General features: G+C 43.1%; 1 protein-coding gene across 3 annotated transcripts in view; it reads left to right on the top strand.

Annotated features, from left to right (window-relative positions):
- The window catches only part of GK5 (glycerol kinase 5), a 64,340-nt gene extending 48,594 nt beyond the window's left edge, over nt 1–15,746 (top strand). The window contains exons 12-15 of one of the 3 annotated variants that reach the window (XM_090052090.1): nt 6,405–6,508; nt 7,623–7,682; nt 12,931–13,064; nt 14,426–15,746. In XM_090052090.1, coding sequence (XP_089908216.1) covers nt 6,405–6,508; nt 7,623–7,682; nt 12,931–13,064; nt 14,426–14,559 — 432 coding nt within the window. In that variant the 3' untranslated portion in view covers nt 14,560–15,746. The remainder of the gene's footprint in view (nt 1–6,404; nt 6,509–7,622; nt 7,683–12,930; nt 13,065–14,425) is intronic. The other 2 variants (XM_090052089.1, XM_090052091.1) reach the window with 2 other exon arrangements.

Raw genomic sequence — 15,746 nt, 5'->3', positions numbered from 1 at the left:
CAGCCCAGCCATGCAGCTCTCCCCCACTCCCTTTTCCCACTGGAAGGGGCAGGCATCTTCCCACTGTCCCTCTGCCTTGCCCCAGCTTACAACCCTTTTGAAATATTCTTGCTACCCTTGAATTGAGAAATTCTGGACTAGCTGGCCTCCTGAGGTCCCTTTCAGCCCTAGCTTTTTATGATATTGGTGAGCTGTATGGTGAGGAAAATCTTACGCAATTATACCAAAGCCATACTCTAGCAGCTTAGAGTGATATTACATATTTCAAATTGTGGACTGCAATCTAGATCTGTTCTTGGTGAAAAGAATACAACTCCTTCCAGAGCTTTTTCCATTACCTCAAGTGAAAGAGGAACTGTAGACAGCAGGCAATTGAGGAGTTTGCAAATTCAGCTACATCAGTGGCAAGGGCCATTTCTACAATCTCTGGCTAATGTTGTCATCTTGATTCTTTAATGAGCTGGCTGGTGCCATTTTCTACTACAAAGGGTGTAGAACTGAATAAAAACTTGAAATCCGGTCTGACAGCAGGCTGTTCTAAACTGGCTTCCTGACTGACCACCAGAATTCCTTATTTTCATACACAATGGTGCCTGTATAATTTTAATTCAGATCCCTTATATGTATGCACAATGATGATCTTTAATTACATAGTGACATATTATTTTTCCACAGAACCCCACGTCTTGCAGTACACAGCATGAATGGTATTCACTTAATGAGCAGCTATTTAGTTTTTTGTTTTATTGTCCTTATTTAATGTGTAGCCCTAAACCAGGGGCGAGGAGTTATTTTGGGCGGAGGGCTGCTTACCCAGTTTTGGCAAGCTGCTGAGGGCCGCCTGGGGATCCCTGTCCCTTGACTGGTGCTAGCCTTAGGACATTGGTCCCAAGATGGTGATCAGGGGCGGGGCACCTGTTGGGCCCAGAGCAGGGCGCAGGCTGGCAGGGGTCCGTGGAGCAAGGTTGGGCTGCACCAGCAGAGAGAGTGAGGAGCTGGCCCGGCTCCATAGAAGCCCTGCTGGCTAGGACCGTGTACTTCTGCTGCCCTGCTCTGGGGCCTGCCGGTGCTGGCCCCAGGACACTGGTGTAGGCCCCATGCACCAGCTCACTTCCAGTGCACCCCCCAGCCCCATGGTACAGGTGGGGGGCAGCATGCAGCCCCAACACCCTGTTCCATGGCAGGAAATGAGCTGGTGCTGAGCATGGGGAAAAGCGGCCCCTTCCCTGCCCCATGGCCAGCATTCCCTGCTGCAGCCACTCGCAGCCCACATAGAGCTGTCCTGAGCAAGCACAGGTGGGAGCCAGGGCAGAGAAGCAGCAGATGTTTGCAGCTGGCCCAGGTTCTGGGTAGCTGCTGACAACTACAGAGCCCAGACTGGGGGGCAGGGGCTTTGGGTGGCGGGGCACAGGACAGCAGGGCTGAGGGGCAAGGGGCACAAGCAAGGCATCCTGCCATATACCCCCAGGCAGGCTGCGAGTGGCTGCAGGGTGGGATGCCGGGCATGGGGTGGGCAAGGGGCCGATTTTCCCCATGCTCAGCATCAGATTGTAATGGGGCCCCTGCTGCCAGCCTGGGCCCCGTGCTGGCTCTGGGCTCGCCTGTCAGGTCTGCTCTGTGGTGGAAGCACCTGCAGCCCCCCCACTTGCCGTGCTGGGCAGTGTTTGCCATCAGTGCTTCTGGGCTGCTCAGCACTTGAGCTCTGGGCAGGCAGCAGCAGCAGCAGCAGCAAACGCTGCCTAGCGTGGCAAGCAGGGGGGCTGCAGCTGCTGCCGCTGCGGAGCAGCCCCAATGGGCAAGCCCAGAGCTGGTGTGAGGCCCAGGCTGGCAGCAGGGCTGGGTTACAAGCTGGTGCTGAGCATGGGTAAAAAGCAGCCCTGCCCCATGGCTGGCGCCCCACATTGCAGCCACTCGCAGCCCACCTGAGACTTAGCCTGCGCCTGCTCAGGACAGCCCCGCATGGGCTGCAAGTGGCTGCAACAGGGAGCACTGGCCATGGGGCAGGGGAGGGGCCACTTTTCCCCACACTCCTTCTCTGCTCGGGGTCCTCCCCTTACCTGAAGTTCTGGTGTGGGGCAGCCACATGGTCCCAGGCCAGAAGCCCCCGCTGGGGCTTCCTGCTGGGGTGGGGCTTCCAGCTGGGGGGGGGGGGCAGGCAGGCCCTGCTGTTGCACAGCCCGCTGGGCTTTACCTAGGTCCTACTGCCCCTGGTTCCTGTCATTTTTGACAGGAACCAAAGACAGAGAAATATTAATTTTCTAAATTTTTTAGGGGCCCTGTGGGCCAGAAAGAATGGCCTCGTGGGCCTGATGTGGCCCGCGGGCCATATTTTGCCCACTCCTACCCTAAACCATATACATATTAATCGCTCATCAAATTCTTATGAATAAAGAACTACCCATTTATTCATGGGCTTTTCTGTGGAGCTTATCACTAGATTATCTGAATAGTTCACAATTTATTTATACTCTGTGTCAGAGGTTCCTGTTATCTTTAAAAATGTCTGTTAATATTAAGTGTCCAGTTTGAGATACTTAGGACCTACCCTTTTAGAGTTTTGAGCATTGAATACAAAAATACTCAGCCCTTTATATTTGTGATTCTCAACCAGGATGCTGTGGTACGCTAGGGTGCTGTGAGATCCTTTAAAGGTGCTACAGGATGCTGTGCAATATTAGCATTGTTAGGTATTCAGACACCAACATGATTCACAAAATAAACCCAGAAATTTCACACACAATATTCTGACCTGTTAGGGTTTTCTGAGTTTTTGCAACAGAAAAAAATTTCTGTTGTTTTTCCATACTCAAAAAACTAGTGAAAGCTAAGAACTGGTATTTTCTGAGAGGTGCTTTGAGTCTAACAAGGAATGTTGTGAATCTGAAGAAGTTGAGAACCTTGCTGCTTTTTATGTTTAGGACACGGTTCCTCTTGACTTCAGTTGCTGTTACAAGTGTCCCTAGTTCTGCAAACAAGACTCAGAGTTTTAAGTTGTGCTCCCCAAAAATGAGGGACATGCAAGTAATTACCATTCATGAAAAGTGTCCTTGAAGCAACTTGACAAGCATTGCAGAGAAGCTTGGCAGCAGAATTTGGGACAGAATCTAGTTTGGTAGGACAGCATTTAACTGGCTTAACTTTCAGTTACTGCAGTCGTAGGCCTCATTCACTTTGCACCTTTGAAATCCTGCCACAAATGAGGCAGGGGGCATACAGACAGCAGGCTGTTTTCAACACAATCCTAATTTATTCTGTATCCATTCTGATTTGAGAGCGGTTCTGTAGAAAAAAACAGTATATGCTCATGTAGTTAAAGATGGTATCATAATGTGTATGTAGAAGGGGCTGATATAAAGTAAGCTAGATTGGCAACTTGAATTCTAACATTTCCTAGCATGCATTTTCAACCTTAATGTTTTAACATAGTTTTTGTGTGTACAATGAATGTGTACACATGCTTTTGCTTTTATGTAAATAACTTAATACAGGGATAGGCAACCCCTGGCATGCCTAGTGACATGCAGAGACATTTTCATTGGCATGCCACGAGGTGTGTGAAGACATTATTTAAAAAAAAAAATTTTTAAGTTGCTGATCCAGGCTCCCCAGGGCAGCCACAGGTCCCAGCACTGCAGCAGGCACCAGGGGCGGAGTCAGAAGAACAGAAAGAGGGACACAGTTTACCCCTTATCCCTGGGCTGCGCCCTCCAGCCGCGGCTGGCCCCTGGAGGGGAGCTGTGGGCAGGCAGGCCTGGGGCTCAGGCAGGCACTGCAGAGGGCCGCTGTGTTGGTGACTCCCGGCCAGCTTGGCCTTGAGTACTGCCTCCCCAGCTGTTTCAGGGGTCCAGGGAGTTCCTGTGACTGGGCTCTGCAGCTGGGCCCTTGCACTGGAGGCAACTCTGCCCTGCTCGTGTTGTGCCCAGCGCACAGGGTGGCTAAGCCTGGAGCTGGGAGCCCTTTGAGCCTGGTGCCCTGTCCTGGCCGGACAGCATCCCCTTGTGGGCAGGGCAGCTGTGGCCCATGCCTGCGGAGCTGTGCAGGCCAGGCTGGGCCCCACCTTGAGTGCTGCTGGGTGCCTCACCTACCTGCCAACCACAGCCTGAGTCTGCAGAGCCTCAGGGCATCCCCTGATTCCTGCTGGGCCCCAACTCTCCTCTGGCTGCTGCCTTCCCAAAGGCCTGGCCAGGCTGCCCTGCCCACTGCACCTCCTACCATGCCTGCTTTTCCCCGTGCTGCCTGGACCCTGCCCGAGTGCTTGGTGCCCTGGTGCTGTCTCCACCCTGGTGGGCATTTGTCTGACTAGGCTCCCCCTGGTCCAGGACTCTTGGGGAGGCCTGAGTGCTCCAGCCCTTGTGGCTGCTGCTGGGGTGTCATTGCCTCTCTCTGCTGGATGCTGCTGTGGACCAATGGGCCTGAGCCGTAGCTGGTAGCAGAGGGAGATGAGGTCGGTGAGGGACACACCCTCTTTCTTTGCCCTTTTTTTCTGTCTTCTCATTCTTTCTCTCTCTCTCCATCTCATTTTTCTTTTATTTTCCTTTTCCTCTCTTCTCTCTCCTTTTTTCTTTTTTCTCCATTTTTCTTTCTCTCTCTTCTCTCTTCTCTTTTTTCTGTCCCTTTTTCTTTTTCTCGTTTGTTTTTTTTCTTTCTCTTCTCTTTCTCTTTTTTTCTCCTCTTCTTTCTCTTACCTCCTCTCTCCTTTTTTCTATTTCTTCTTTTTCTCTCCTCTTTCTCCTACTTTTTTCTTTACCTCTCTCTCTGTTTTTCTCCTTTCTCTTTTCTTTCTCTTTCCCTCTTTCTCTTTCTCCTCTTGTTTCTTCTTTCTTTTTTTTTCTCTCTTATCACACCATGCTTAACAAAAAAAGAATACACAAGAACAAAGGTAGTATATGAAGGTTTATTTATTGTCACAAGATCGATGAGTGGCACAGGGTGAGTCTGTGGACTTGAACCTGTGTATGGGGTCAGTGCACGAGCCAGTCCATCACAGGGGAAACTGTTGGGGTCGGTAAGTGGGTGTGACCAGGTGCTCCAGCCAGCCCCACATGCCCTTTCCAGATCTGATCCTGCATGGTGGCACAATCTGGCACATGGAGGCCCCCCATGGATCTGAAAATTTGGCATCAGGGAGCCCAGAGCTGTGGCAGTTAACATTACTACCACTCCACCACTGCTGCAGGTGGGATCCTGCCACCACTGCCAAATGTCTGGACCCACAGGAAGACCCATAGACCTAAGGATGTGGTTCTGTGGGCTGGAGATTGAGCACCACTGTATTAGATAGTGATAAAAAAATTATGGATGTCATTTCAGAGCCTAACCCAGCCTCTAACTGATGGGGTGTAGGAAGAAATTGTCACTGTAGTTTGTGTCATAATTGTTTGTTTATCTATGAGATCCCAGGATCTCAAGTTGAGTTCCCCAAAAATGGGGAACCCACAATAGTATCTTGTCGAATAAATGAATTCCTGGGCTTATCTGGTATGGAATTTCTGTGTTAATATGTTGATGGGGATGTCTTCTCTTAAACCCGACTTCCCCTATATAGCTGTACTCTCACATTTTTATTTTTATATGCATTGACATTTCTTTGATTTTTATTTTTGGGTTTCTCCCTGTCCCTAAGCTACAATGTGGTTGAAATCAGAGTTTCTGAGAACTCTATTATAACTGATATTTAGGAAAATAAAACTGTTTTTTTTTTTTTAAATCTAGGATATTTTTAGTTTGGGCGGGGTGGAGGGGGGGCAGGGGAGAAATTTAACATTGTCCACTTAAAGGCAAATGGTGTGACAGTCTGTTACTCAAATCCACCAAAACAGTGTAGCAGGAAAAGGATATAGAAACTAACTTGCCTATTAACATACAAAAGGAAACTACTTTTGGGGACAGCAGGAATTTAGTACAAATGCATTGCATCATGTCGTGGATTAGAATTATACCATCTAAATTAATTAAAAGAACTACCAGCATCTTCCAAGCTACTTCGTATAAACTAAATAATGTTCTTTAGAAAAGTTCTGGGTAAATTGAAATTAAATACTTCCTCCAAAATCGGTCATAAAAATATCGTGCTTTGTCTTAAACTAGTACTAGAGCCTAAGTATACACTATGTACTTTAAACAAGTGTGAGATAAATTAGATTTGGTACAAGAATTCTGCAATAAACGTAGTACATCTTATTGCTATAGAAATAAATGTATTTGTAAATTGCTGGTTTACTGAAATATATAGACAGCTAAAATAACACAATAAACTATTTACATATTGTTTTAATTTTTCTTCTCACTATGCTGCCTGTAATTGTCATGTGTAAGTTTTTTTTTTCTTACTATTTTAATCCTTTCTCAGAACTTTAGAAATTGAACTCATTCGTATATTTCTCATTGTCAAACTTTTATTTTAGGCCTCTGTGAGTGATCCATATTTGTGTGCTTCTTTTGTGGGTCTGAAAACTTCCACTACCAGAAATCACCTTGTACGAGCTATACTGGAATCTATAGCTTTCAGGTACTGAATTTAATGTCGCTAATTTTTTATATTTTTAACTATTTTTTTTCTCTGAGTCAGGATATTGGTCATCCAGTATGACATAAACAGCTGTACTTTAACCATTTGTAACATGTTAACTATAGGACTCCCTTATCCTCAGCAATGAGCAGCTTTGGCGCCTTCCCTATTTTCCTTGCTAATATAGTACAAAAACATTGTTATGTACATTTGTAAAGGCTCAAAGTTTTTGCTACTAACAAATAGAACAGTTTTCAAAGTGAAATGCACTTAGCCCTTCTGCATGTACAAAACCTGTCTTCTCCCTAAAGTTTCTCCTCTTGCTTCCTGGTTAATTTGGGTAAAACAAACATACAAACAAACACAAAAACACTATTTCCACCCCTGACTTTCTCTAGGTAGATGGAAGCTGGAGTTTCTTCAGTAACTCAGACTAATGTTTTAGGTTATCAGTGTTTAATATAAGATAGTGATAGATATCATAATATATCCAAGACCAGAATTTATGTTTTCCACTGAACAAGGGGGTGTACTTCTTGCTTACAGGGAAAGCTGAAAGTCTCATCCAAAGTCCCAGTCAAGAAAACTAAAACCCTTCAGTTTATATTTTTTTTTCTTGCTTTGAGTTTACGTTTTTCCGTATCAAATGGGTTAGCTGTCCAGGCAAGATTAAAATTATGCTGTTGACACTTTCAAAAGCAGCTGAAGCACTTGGCTGAATCTCTGCTTAGCATTTTCTTCAACCTTCTTTTCTCATTCTTTCTGAGTGCTTGTTACATCTACTTGCTGTACCTTGCCCTAAATAAACTATACTTTTTTGGTTGGGAACCACATTTCCTTATACGGTGCTTAGTACAATGGTCGATCAGGGATCCTGATTTAGGCACAAGGACATTGGACTGTTGCACACCATTATGACAATCTTAATTCATCTTCTTTTGAATCATTTACTCCAGACTAAAAAACTATCACTGGCAGTTCTAAAACTGTGTCACCTTTTGTCCTTTAGCATACTTGCATATTCTATGGATATTGCAAAGTTTTTATAATGTACAACTTACACATACATGCATAATTTATGTATATTAATATTTATTTTTATTTTCTTTTAAAGAAATAAACAGTTGTATGATACCTTTTTGAAGGAGCTGCAAATTCCACTTAGAAATATTCGGTATGTTTGTATTCCTTGTAATATCACATAAACCTTAAACTGTTTGGTGTTTGTATGTTCAGGAAAAACAGTTGTGGGGGGAAAAGGTTACTCTCTAGAACTTGGTTATTCAGTTGTCCCTATTGTGAAGATGCTGAAAGTGAGAACTGGTCAACCCACTTGAGTTTAGTGTCCATATTGATAGAACTTCATAAATAATATGGGTTCTGCTCAAGGGTAAGTTTTCAACTATATTAACTCAGTTTGGCAAATATAAGCTGGTAGCTGAGTCATGTGTTGAACTTTCATATTCAGGTTTAATAGAAGCCAGAAAAAATATAAATTTTATTCACAGGATTAAAGGGATATAGTAAGCTATGTCTGTACTTAAGGTTTCCTGATGCTTGCTATTATAAGGACCTTTTATCAATTGCTTGTAATTTTGCCAAGTTTTGGTCACTGGGATGATATTTGCCATACTGGTCATCTGCTTCAGGCTGACTGTTGCGGGGAAAATTTCATCAAAAGATGTTCAGCCATTTCTGAGTATCAGATTAAGGAAAATATTATTTTGTGCTCATGTTAACTGTTTGTAAGTAACTGTAGCACTTTTTCAGTTTTTGGAGCAGGAATTGAAATTTAGCAAGCCAGTTACCCTGCGGGTATGCCTTTATCACCCTCTTGAAAATCTGAAAAGTCTAGGGATCAGCTTCTGAACATCTCATTTTGTACATATTCAGTTGAAACTTCTTAGAGTTTGGTTATTAATATTCCAAGGAGTCTGTCTTTAATCACAATTCATTCCGGAGTTGTAGGAGCTCTGAAACTTTTTTATGAGATGACTCCTTCACACAGATAAGGACCATTGATGCTATATGTAGAAATGGAAAAAAAAATTCTCTTTTCTTTTTTCAGTGTTCCCCATACTGACACACAAGCAGCAAAGGAGGAGTGTAGAGGCATGAGGAGGCAGACCTTGGATAGGAAGCAGAAAAGGGACAGAGACACATGGGAGAATGGAATAAGATGTGGGGAGAATGTGAAATAAGATGTGGGCAGAATTTAGGAGTGAGGAGTCGGGGCCCAGCAAAAAAAAATAGATTTTATAGAATCATAGAAAACTAGGGTTGGAAGGGACTTCAGGAGGTTATCTAGTCCAACCACCTGCTCAAAGCAGGACCATCCCCTACTAGATCATCCAAACTTAAGCTTTGTCTAGCAGGCTCTTAGAAACCTCCAAGAATGGAGATTCCACAACCTCTCTGGATAAATTGTTCCAGTGTTTTACCACCATCCTAGTGAGAAAATTCTTCCTAATATCTAACCTAAACTTCACTTGCTGCAACTTCAGATGGTTGCTCCCGGTTCTCTTATCTGCCACTGCTAAGAACAGTCTAGCTCCATCCTCTTTCGAAACTCCCCTTCAGGTAGCTTTTCCAGGGACTGAGGTGAGGCTGACTGGTCTGTAGTTCTGTGGATCCTCCTTCTTCCCTTTCTTAAATATGGGAGAGATGTTTGTGGAGGAGTATCCATAACCACTACAGTAGTGGTTCCCAAGTGAGGGATTGCAACCCTGAGTGGAGCTGTGAAACTTAAGGAGCCCCTAATTCCTTTTGAGCCTGCAATCACTCAGTATATTTACAATTAACAATGAATGTTTGGACTTACTGCTCCTCATCTACCCTTGTGCCTTCAGTTACCCCATGGTGAGAGCTGAATTAAGACAGTTTATTCCTAAATGGCATGTGGCTTTAATCCTAGGCTAGCTTTTATTGACCACAGAGAAATTGCTGGGACAACAGCATTTCATGTGCCCAAGTTAATAGGAGGGAAGGATTTGTCACACCTCAGATGTTCCATGGTAACTTTGTATTTGCTCCTACCTCATAGTGACTGAAAGCTGGGGAAACAGCCCTGTTTCACTCAAGAGTAAACTGCCCTATTTAGTTCTCAGTGTGGGATAACAGTGGGCATGGGGACAGTTACCATGGAGCAGCTGGGTCATATTAAGTCCCTGCCTCCTGATAGTTCTAATATTATAAAAGCTTAAGTCTGTCTGTCTCTGTCTGTCCATAATGCTTTATTCGCACTCTGATTGGCTGACAAACAGCCAATCAGAGTGTGAACAAGTGTTCGAACAGGAGCTGGCAGCACGATGCAGTGCCTCCATGATGGCGAGGATGGGGGCGGGGAGGGGAGATCAACAAAGCCCAACCTGCTCCCCACCCCGCACCATCACTGCCGTCACCTGCAAGAAGTAAGGGTTGGGGGCGAGGCCAGCTCTGGTGGCCTCACCCCCCGCCTTCTACTATGTCATTGCTGCCTGCAGGGAGCAGGGCAGGGGGGCCAAGAGCAGTGGAGCAGATGGAACAGAGGAAGCGAGGCCAACAGTGCTCATCCCACTTGCCCTGCTCCCTGCAAATAGCAATGATGGAACGGAGGGTGGGGGCGGCCTCATCCCTCTCCTTACTTCTTGCAGGTGACAGCAGTGACGGCAGTGGCGGCACAGGGTGGGAGTGGGGTTGGGATGCCATGAGGGCAGGGGGTGAGGCCACTGACCCTTCCATTGTCACTGCCTGTAGGGCCCAACACGGGATGATGCAGCAGCGGTGGGGGGAGGAATGGGCCTGATGCGGGTTGGGGGAATAGTGGGTGTGCTGTGGTGGTAAGGGGAGGGAGGAGTGGGTCTGGGTCCCACACGGGGGTGGGGAGGAGATCGAGCCCAAGCCAGGGGAGAAAACAGCCCACTGAGGTGGTGGTGGGGAGCAGCAGGCCTGGCCCGACACAGCAGTGGCTGCAGGAGAGGAGGAGTGAGCCTCCTCTTCCCTTTGGTCTAGGCCCAGTCCTCCCCTCACCCCCCCTTTTCCCGCCCCCATCATCTCTGAGCCCACTCCTCCCATTCCCCTGCTGCTGCCGAGTTGGCCCCACTACTCCCCACAGCATGGCAGGCCAGCTTCTCCCCCCCTTGGGCCCAGTCCTCCCTTGCATCAGGCCTGGGCCCCCACCTCCCCTCCCCCCACCTCTGCAATGGGGAGGTGGGGAGCAGGCCTGGATCTCAAGCAGCAGGAGGTAAAGGGGGAGCAGGCCCACATGGGGTGGGCCATGGGCCTCTGTCCCTGCATGCATGCTTCCTTCCCCCCCCATCATTTGTGAAAGGCAGTTGGCTAGTTATAGGTAGATAAGCAGTAACTGGGTGCATCAGGTCATATGAAATTATGTAAGCTGGGACTCAAGAAAGTTTGGGAACTATTGCACTAACCTAATAGCTGTGAAATGCACTGGCAGTTATTTTGACTTTTTTTTCCCCTAAAGTAGTGATTCTCAGCCAGTGTGCCACAAGATTCTTTTAGGAGGCTACAGGGTCCCAAGAAATATTAGTACTGTGAGGTGTGAAAACACCTACATGATTCACAAGATAAACCCAAATATTTAAAACAGGAATCCATAGTGTCAAAAGTATCTTGATGTGTTTTGGTCTTTCCGAGTTCTTTGCAGCAGCAGAATTGTTCTATTATTTTTCTGGAGTCAAAAAATAAGTGAAAACTAAGAGCTGACATTTGCTAAGTCTGGCTTTTAGTCGAACAAGGGGTGCCTTGAATCTAAAAAGATTGAAAACCACTGCTCTAGAGCAAGGATAGCCAGCTTGTGGTATTGTGTGCCAGATCAGAGAGGGCAGAAAGTAGAAAAAAGCAGGGCAGCAGTTTGGGCAGGGAGCACAGGGTAGGAAATGAAAGAGAGAGTAGCAGATCAGGCAGGGGAAGAGAATTAGAGTGGCACTCAAGGAGTGTGCAGAGCTAATTTGTGGCAAGTCTCCCCAAAAAGGTTGACTTCCACTGCTCTAGAGAATGGCTTACCTAAAGGATAATAATTTACTACTGTTCTGTTACTCTTGTAGCTAAAATGATGAAGGTCTTCCTGGTGGTCCAGGAATCAGCAGGAGAGCTTTGGGAGCAGAGGGAAGATAGTCATCTTGTTCTCAGAGTGCATGCTGTGCCATACTGGCTGGGAGCAACAGTTACTTAGTCAGTCTTGCTCAGTCCCTGCAGCCATGGAATCAAGTCTTGTTGCTCTGTGGGAATGAGGTCAATCCAGAGACTGATCATAGGCAAGAGCTAGAGCATGCTCAGTACAGACAGTCTCCAGAGAATTAACAGCCAAACTTAAAATGTGTCCATTGAGTTTGTGAAAATTCCAGTATATTCATTGGCATATAACTTGAGCTGTCTTCAGTTTCAACAGCGCACTCCAATGCATAAAGGTGATAAAGCTTCATTAAAATAGATGTATACCAATTTGTTACAATGGACAGAATAAGTCTTTTTGGGGGGAAGGTGGCATATAAATCTAATAAATAAAACTATTTTCCCACTAATCTTATTCTTGAAACAGTTTTTGTGGAAACTATCTAGACTTACCCAGTCTGAGACCTACGCTCTGAATAGGAGTTTTCAGCTGGAACAGCTGAATTTTTTATAATGGAAGTTGAACAATTGTAGTTGAGCAATTGTAACTATAGGTGTTGCTACCTGCATTTCTTGTAATAGGGAACAATGGTGAGGTAGTTTGCTATAAAGGAGTCCAGAGATGCAGGAATCCAGTTTGTGACAATTCAGATATTAGCACGTAAATTAGCTTTAGTTTAGCTTTTTGCTCCCGGATGCTGCCTTTTCAACTTGAATAACTATTCTCAGCTGACAGGATCAATATTAATAAGTGTCTATTTTCCTTACCAAATAGAACAGTTCTCAGAGTCATTTCGGAAAAAGTAAAGTAAAAATAGGGAGTTTACTGCATACTAGTTATGTCTCTAAAAAAAAGTAACTACGAATTTGTAGACAGAACATGAAAGCTTAATCAGTAACAAAACTATGAACCACTCTATTTCCTGGACCTAAGGGAGATGTTTAAAATTGTAGATGTTCCATGATTCCAACTATGTCATATAAAAGCCATATTCTATCATAACCTTAACATTTCATCCAGGATTATGATGTTTGTAATGTTTTAGGGGACTGAACTCAAAGTTGTACCAAAATCTTTAAAATCTAAGCCAATTTTTAAAGTGTTTTTTCAATCACTAACTTATTTCCACAATAATCTTATTTTGGCCTTTAACTTTATACTTTATAAACTCAGAAAATGGAATATATTTGTACAAATGTATTGGATAGACTTTTGTATATACATATGATCTTGAAAGCTATTTCTGAAAATTTGTCATTATATGTTATCATTTAACCCAATTTTTGAATCGTTTTCTTCCATATAGAGCAGATGGAGGAGTCAGTAACAATAGTTTTATAATGCAAATGACTTCTGACTTAATTAATAAGAAAATAGACAAGCCAGTAAACACAGATGCGTCTTGTCTTGGAGCAGCATTTTTAGCAGGTCTTGCTTTGGGTAAGTATACTTGCTCCTTTCTGTCAAAATGCCTGTTTAGTAGCGGGGGGGTTTTCCTACCTAATACATACATTGGTAAATGAAAAAAGTCAGTAGAACCTGTACATGGCTTTTCCATTCTTTGATTTTTCCAGTCATAAATTCTCCTCAAAGAATCAGGTGTCCCCCTTCACATTTTCTGTGCCACCTGGAAATCTAAGATCAGTAATACTTAACTCAGTGGTTCCTAACCTTTCTCCCCAGCCACCCCATTTCTAATCTAACCCCAACATCTATAATTGAATTTCTGTGGGGCTCCACTCTGTTTGGGAACCAATGACTTAATTCTTATGTAGTACTCTTCATCCACACAATATTTAATGAAAACACAAGTTTAGGGTACAAATACAAAAGCTAAATTAATGGACCAGTACATTTTTAATGCTTCAGCTTTGCAAACGCTTATTTGCTTAACTGTGTATAAGAAGGCTCCCTGAAGTCAGTCACAATGTTAGGCCGTATGTCCACATAGGATTATGGTTTAAATTTGTAATCTGAGTAATTTAGAAAATCATTTATTAAAATGTGACAGCTAGAAGGAAAATAAGTGGAATCCAATTAATTGAATATTAGCAGAAAAAGATTCAACTTCAGTAAGACAGTCTCTATCTACTCACCAGGCTCCAGTGAAAACCAAGTATTGTCAATTATGCAATGATCTTTATTAATGGACATTTGTAGTAATATATTTTGTTTGTGGATCTTCACTTAATTTGTTTAGAAATGTGAATAATAAAAAGCTAAAATATTTAAAAAGCATAAATTAATATAAGAATTATTCAGTCACTAAAATAGTGTAAGGAAACCATGTGAAAGCACACAAAGAATTCTTTACTACATTATTTTTAGATAAAATATATTTGATAGAATCCATAGATTTGACAAAGGCTTTTTAGGTAATACTGAGTATGATTTGCCATCTATCCATTCTTTCAAGTAAGACAGTAGGAAAATGACCAGTGTTTATCTTCATTCCCCTGGGTATCCCTTGAGAGGCACTAGAGTCTGCTGTTCCTATGGCTCACCTTCCTAGAATTGACAGAACCTACATGAACGTCACTGTACTAAAGCTGTTTCTTGAAAACCAGCTTAGTGAAACAGATGTACTGTTTTGTCAGGGTTCCCAGTTAAGTGGATTTAGTTGGAACAGATTCAGACTGTAAAAATGTGCATCCACTTCATAAAAAAAAAAGTTTTTTTAATTAATTAGGAAATCATAATTCTTTATTATGCTTCTAAATTGGGTCTATTGGGAATAAAACTGTGCAATTCAACAACACACTATTTGCAACGGGGCTTGAGAATGAGCTTTGTGTTTGTAGGGGTTTGGACTGACAAAGAACAACTAAAGAAACTGAGGCGAACTGAAGTAGTTTTTGAGCCACAAAAGGACTTGAGAGAATACAAACTTGCTATGGATAGCTGGATACAAGCAGTACAACGTTCCCTGCATTGATACAGATGAACATAGTAATAATGGCTTTTTTTAAATGGACTACTTCTGCTAAACCTTGGAATTTAGAGGACATAACCAACATTTCCTGTGGCATATACACTAGGTCCTGCCATATGTCAAGAGCCTTCCCACTGCTATAAAATTATTTACTACTACATATTGAACCATCCTACCCTTATTACACCTCTTTATGATCTGCAGCAGCTCTGCTCCTTCAGTGAACTCCATAGAGGTAGCTCACATGATTGAATATTACTGCCATGTATCAGTGAGGGAGTGGTTACTGGGTCAGGGGATTCTTACTCTAATCATCGGGCAAGGAAGAAGCTATGGGAGAGGTGACAAAGGATGCTTCTTGTTTGCCTTTGTCAGACTGAAATTTGATAAATATGTTCTGTAGTGGGCTTCACTTTAAGATCACTTTCAAACTGAAGCTGGTATAGAATATCACTGTCTAACTATTACAAGGGCATTTATTTTCTATGAAGGGCTCTCTAAATTGGAATTTACTTCCCTTGATCTGAAAAAGCCTGGATTTGATATCCTTTAGGGTATGCAGTAGGTAATCTATTTTTCTGGGCATTTCTGGGAGGAGGAGTTTTTTTTCCTTATGGTAGATATTACTCTGTGAATTCACCCCTCTTGACTGTGGTGTATTAGATCATATTTTGACAGCCTATTTGCATAAGGAGGCTTTTGTTCATAGTGCGTGTTATGGCATTATGATTCCTAGGCCTTAGATGAGCAATATAGTAAGTCAAAATATAAAAGTGAACACTGATCAATACTAAATACCAGTACTTTGTCCCCAAATTTTTGTAGCTAATGGTTTCCATCTGATACATTAATTTAATTTTGTAATAAAACACATCATTTTGCACTTTGTGAATTAATACAAATACTGTTAAAAGTCATTACAAGTACTGTGTCATTTAAAAAATGTCTGTAGCAATATTAATATTTTCAAAGCCATTATTATTGTGCTAAAGCTGAAACAAATGTGTCTATTTTTTTAATAATTACTTTATTGATACTGTTTTTAAAACTGGAATAAAAGAACTAATGAATAAATTATATAGAAAGCTGTTATTCAAACCAGCATCTAATGATAATTTAGAGTCTTTATGTTTTGTTATAATTTCCTTTTTCCAAGAATGTGTGTGCATGATGTATTTATATTCAGTTTT

This window comes from Crocodylus siamensis, chromosome 6, assembly GCF_052110815.1.
Source record: "Crocodylus siamensis isolate JL-2025a chromosome 6, ASM5211081v1, whole genome shotgun sequence".
Taxonomy (NCBI): Eukaryota; Metazoa; Chordata; order Crocodylia; family Crocodylidae; genus Crocodylus; species Crocodylus siamensis.
This window is presented reverse-complemented; position numbering and strand designations above follow the sequence as displayed.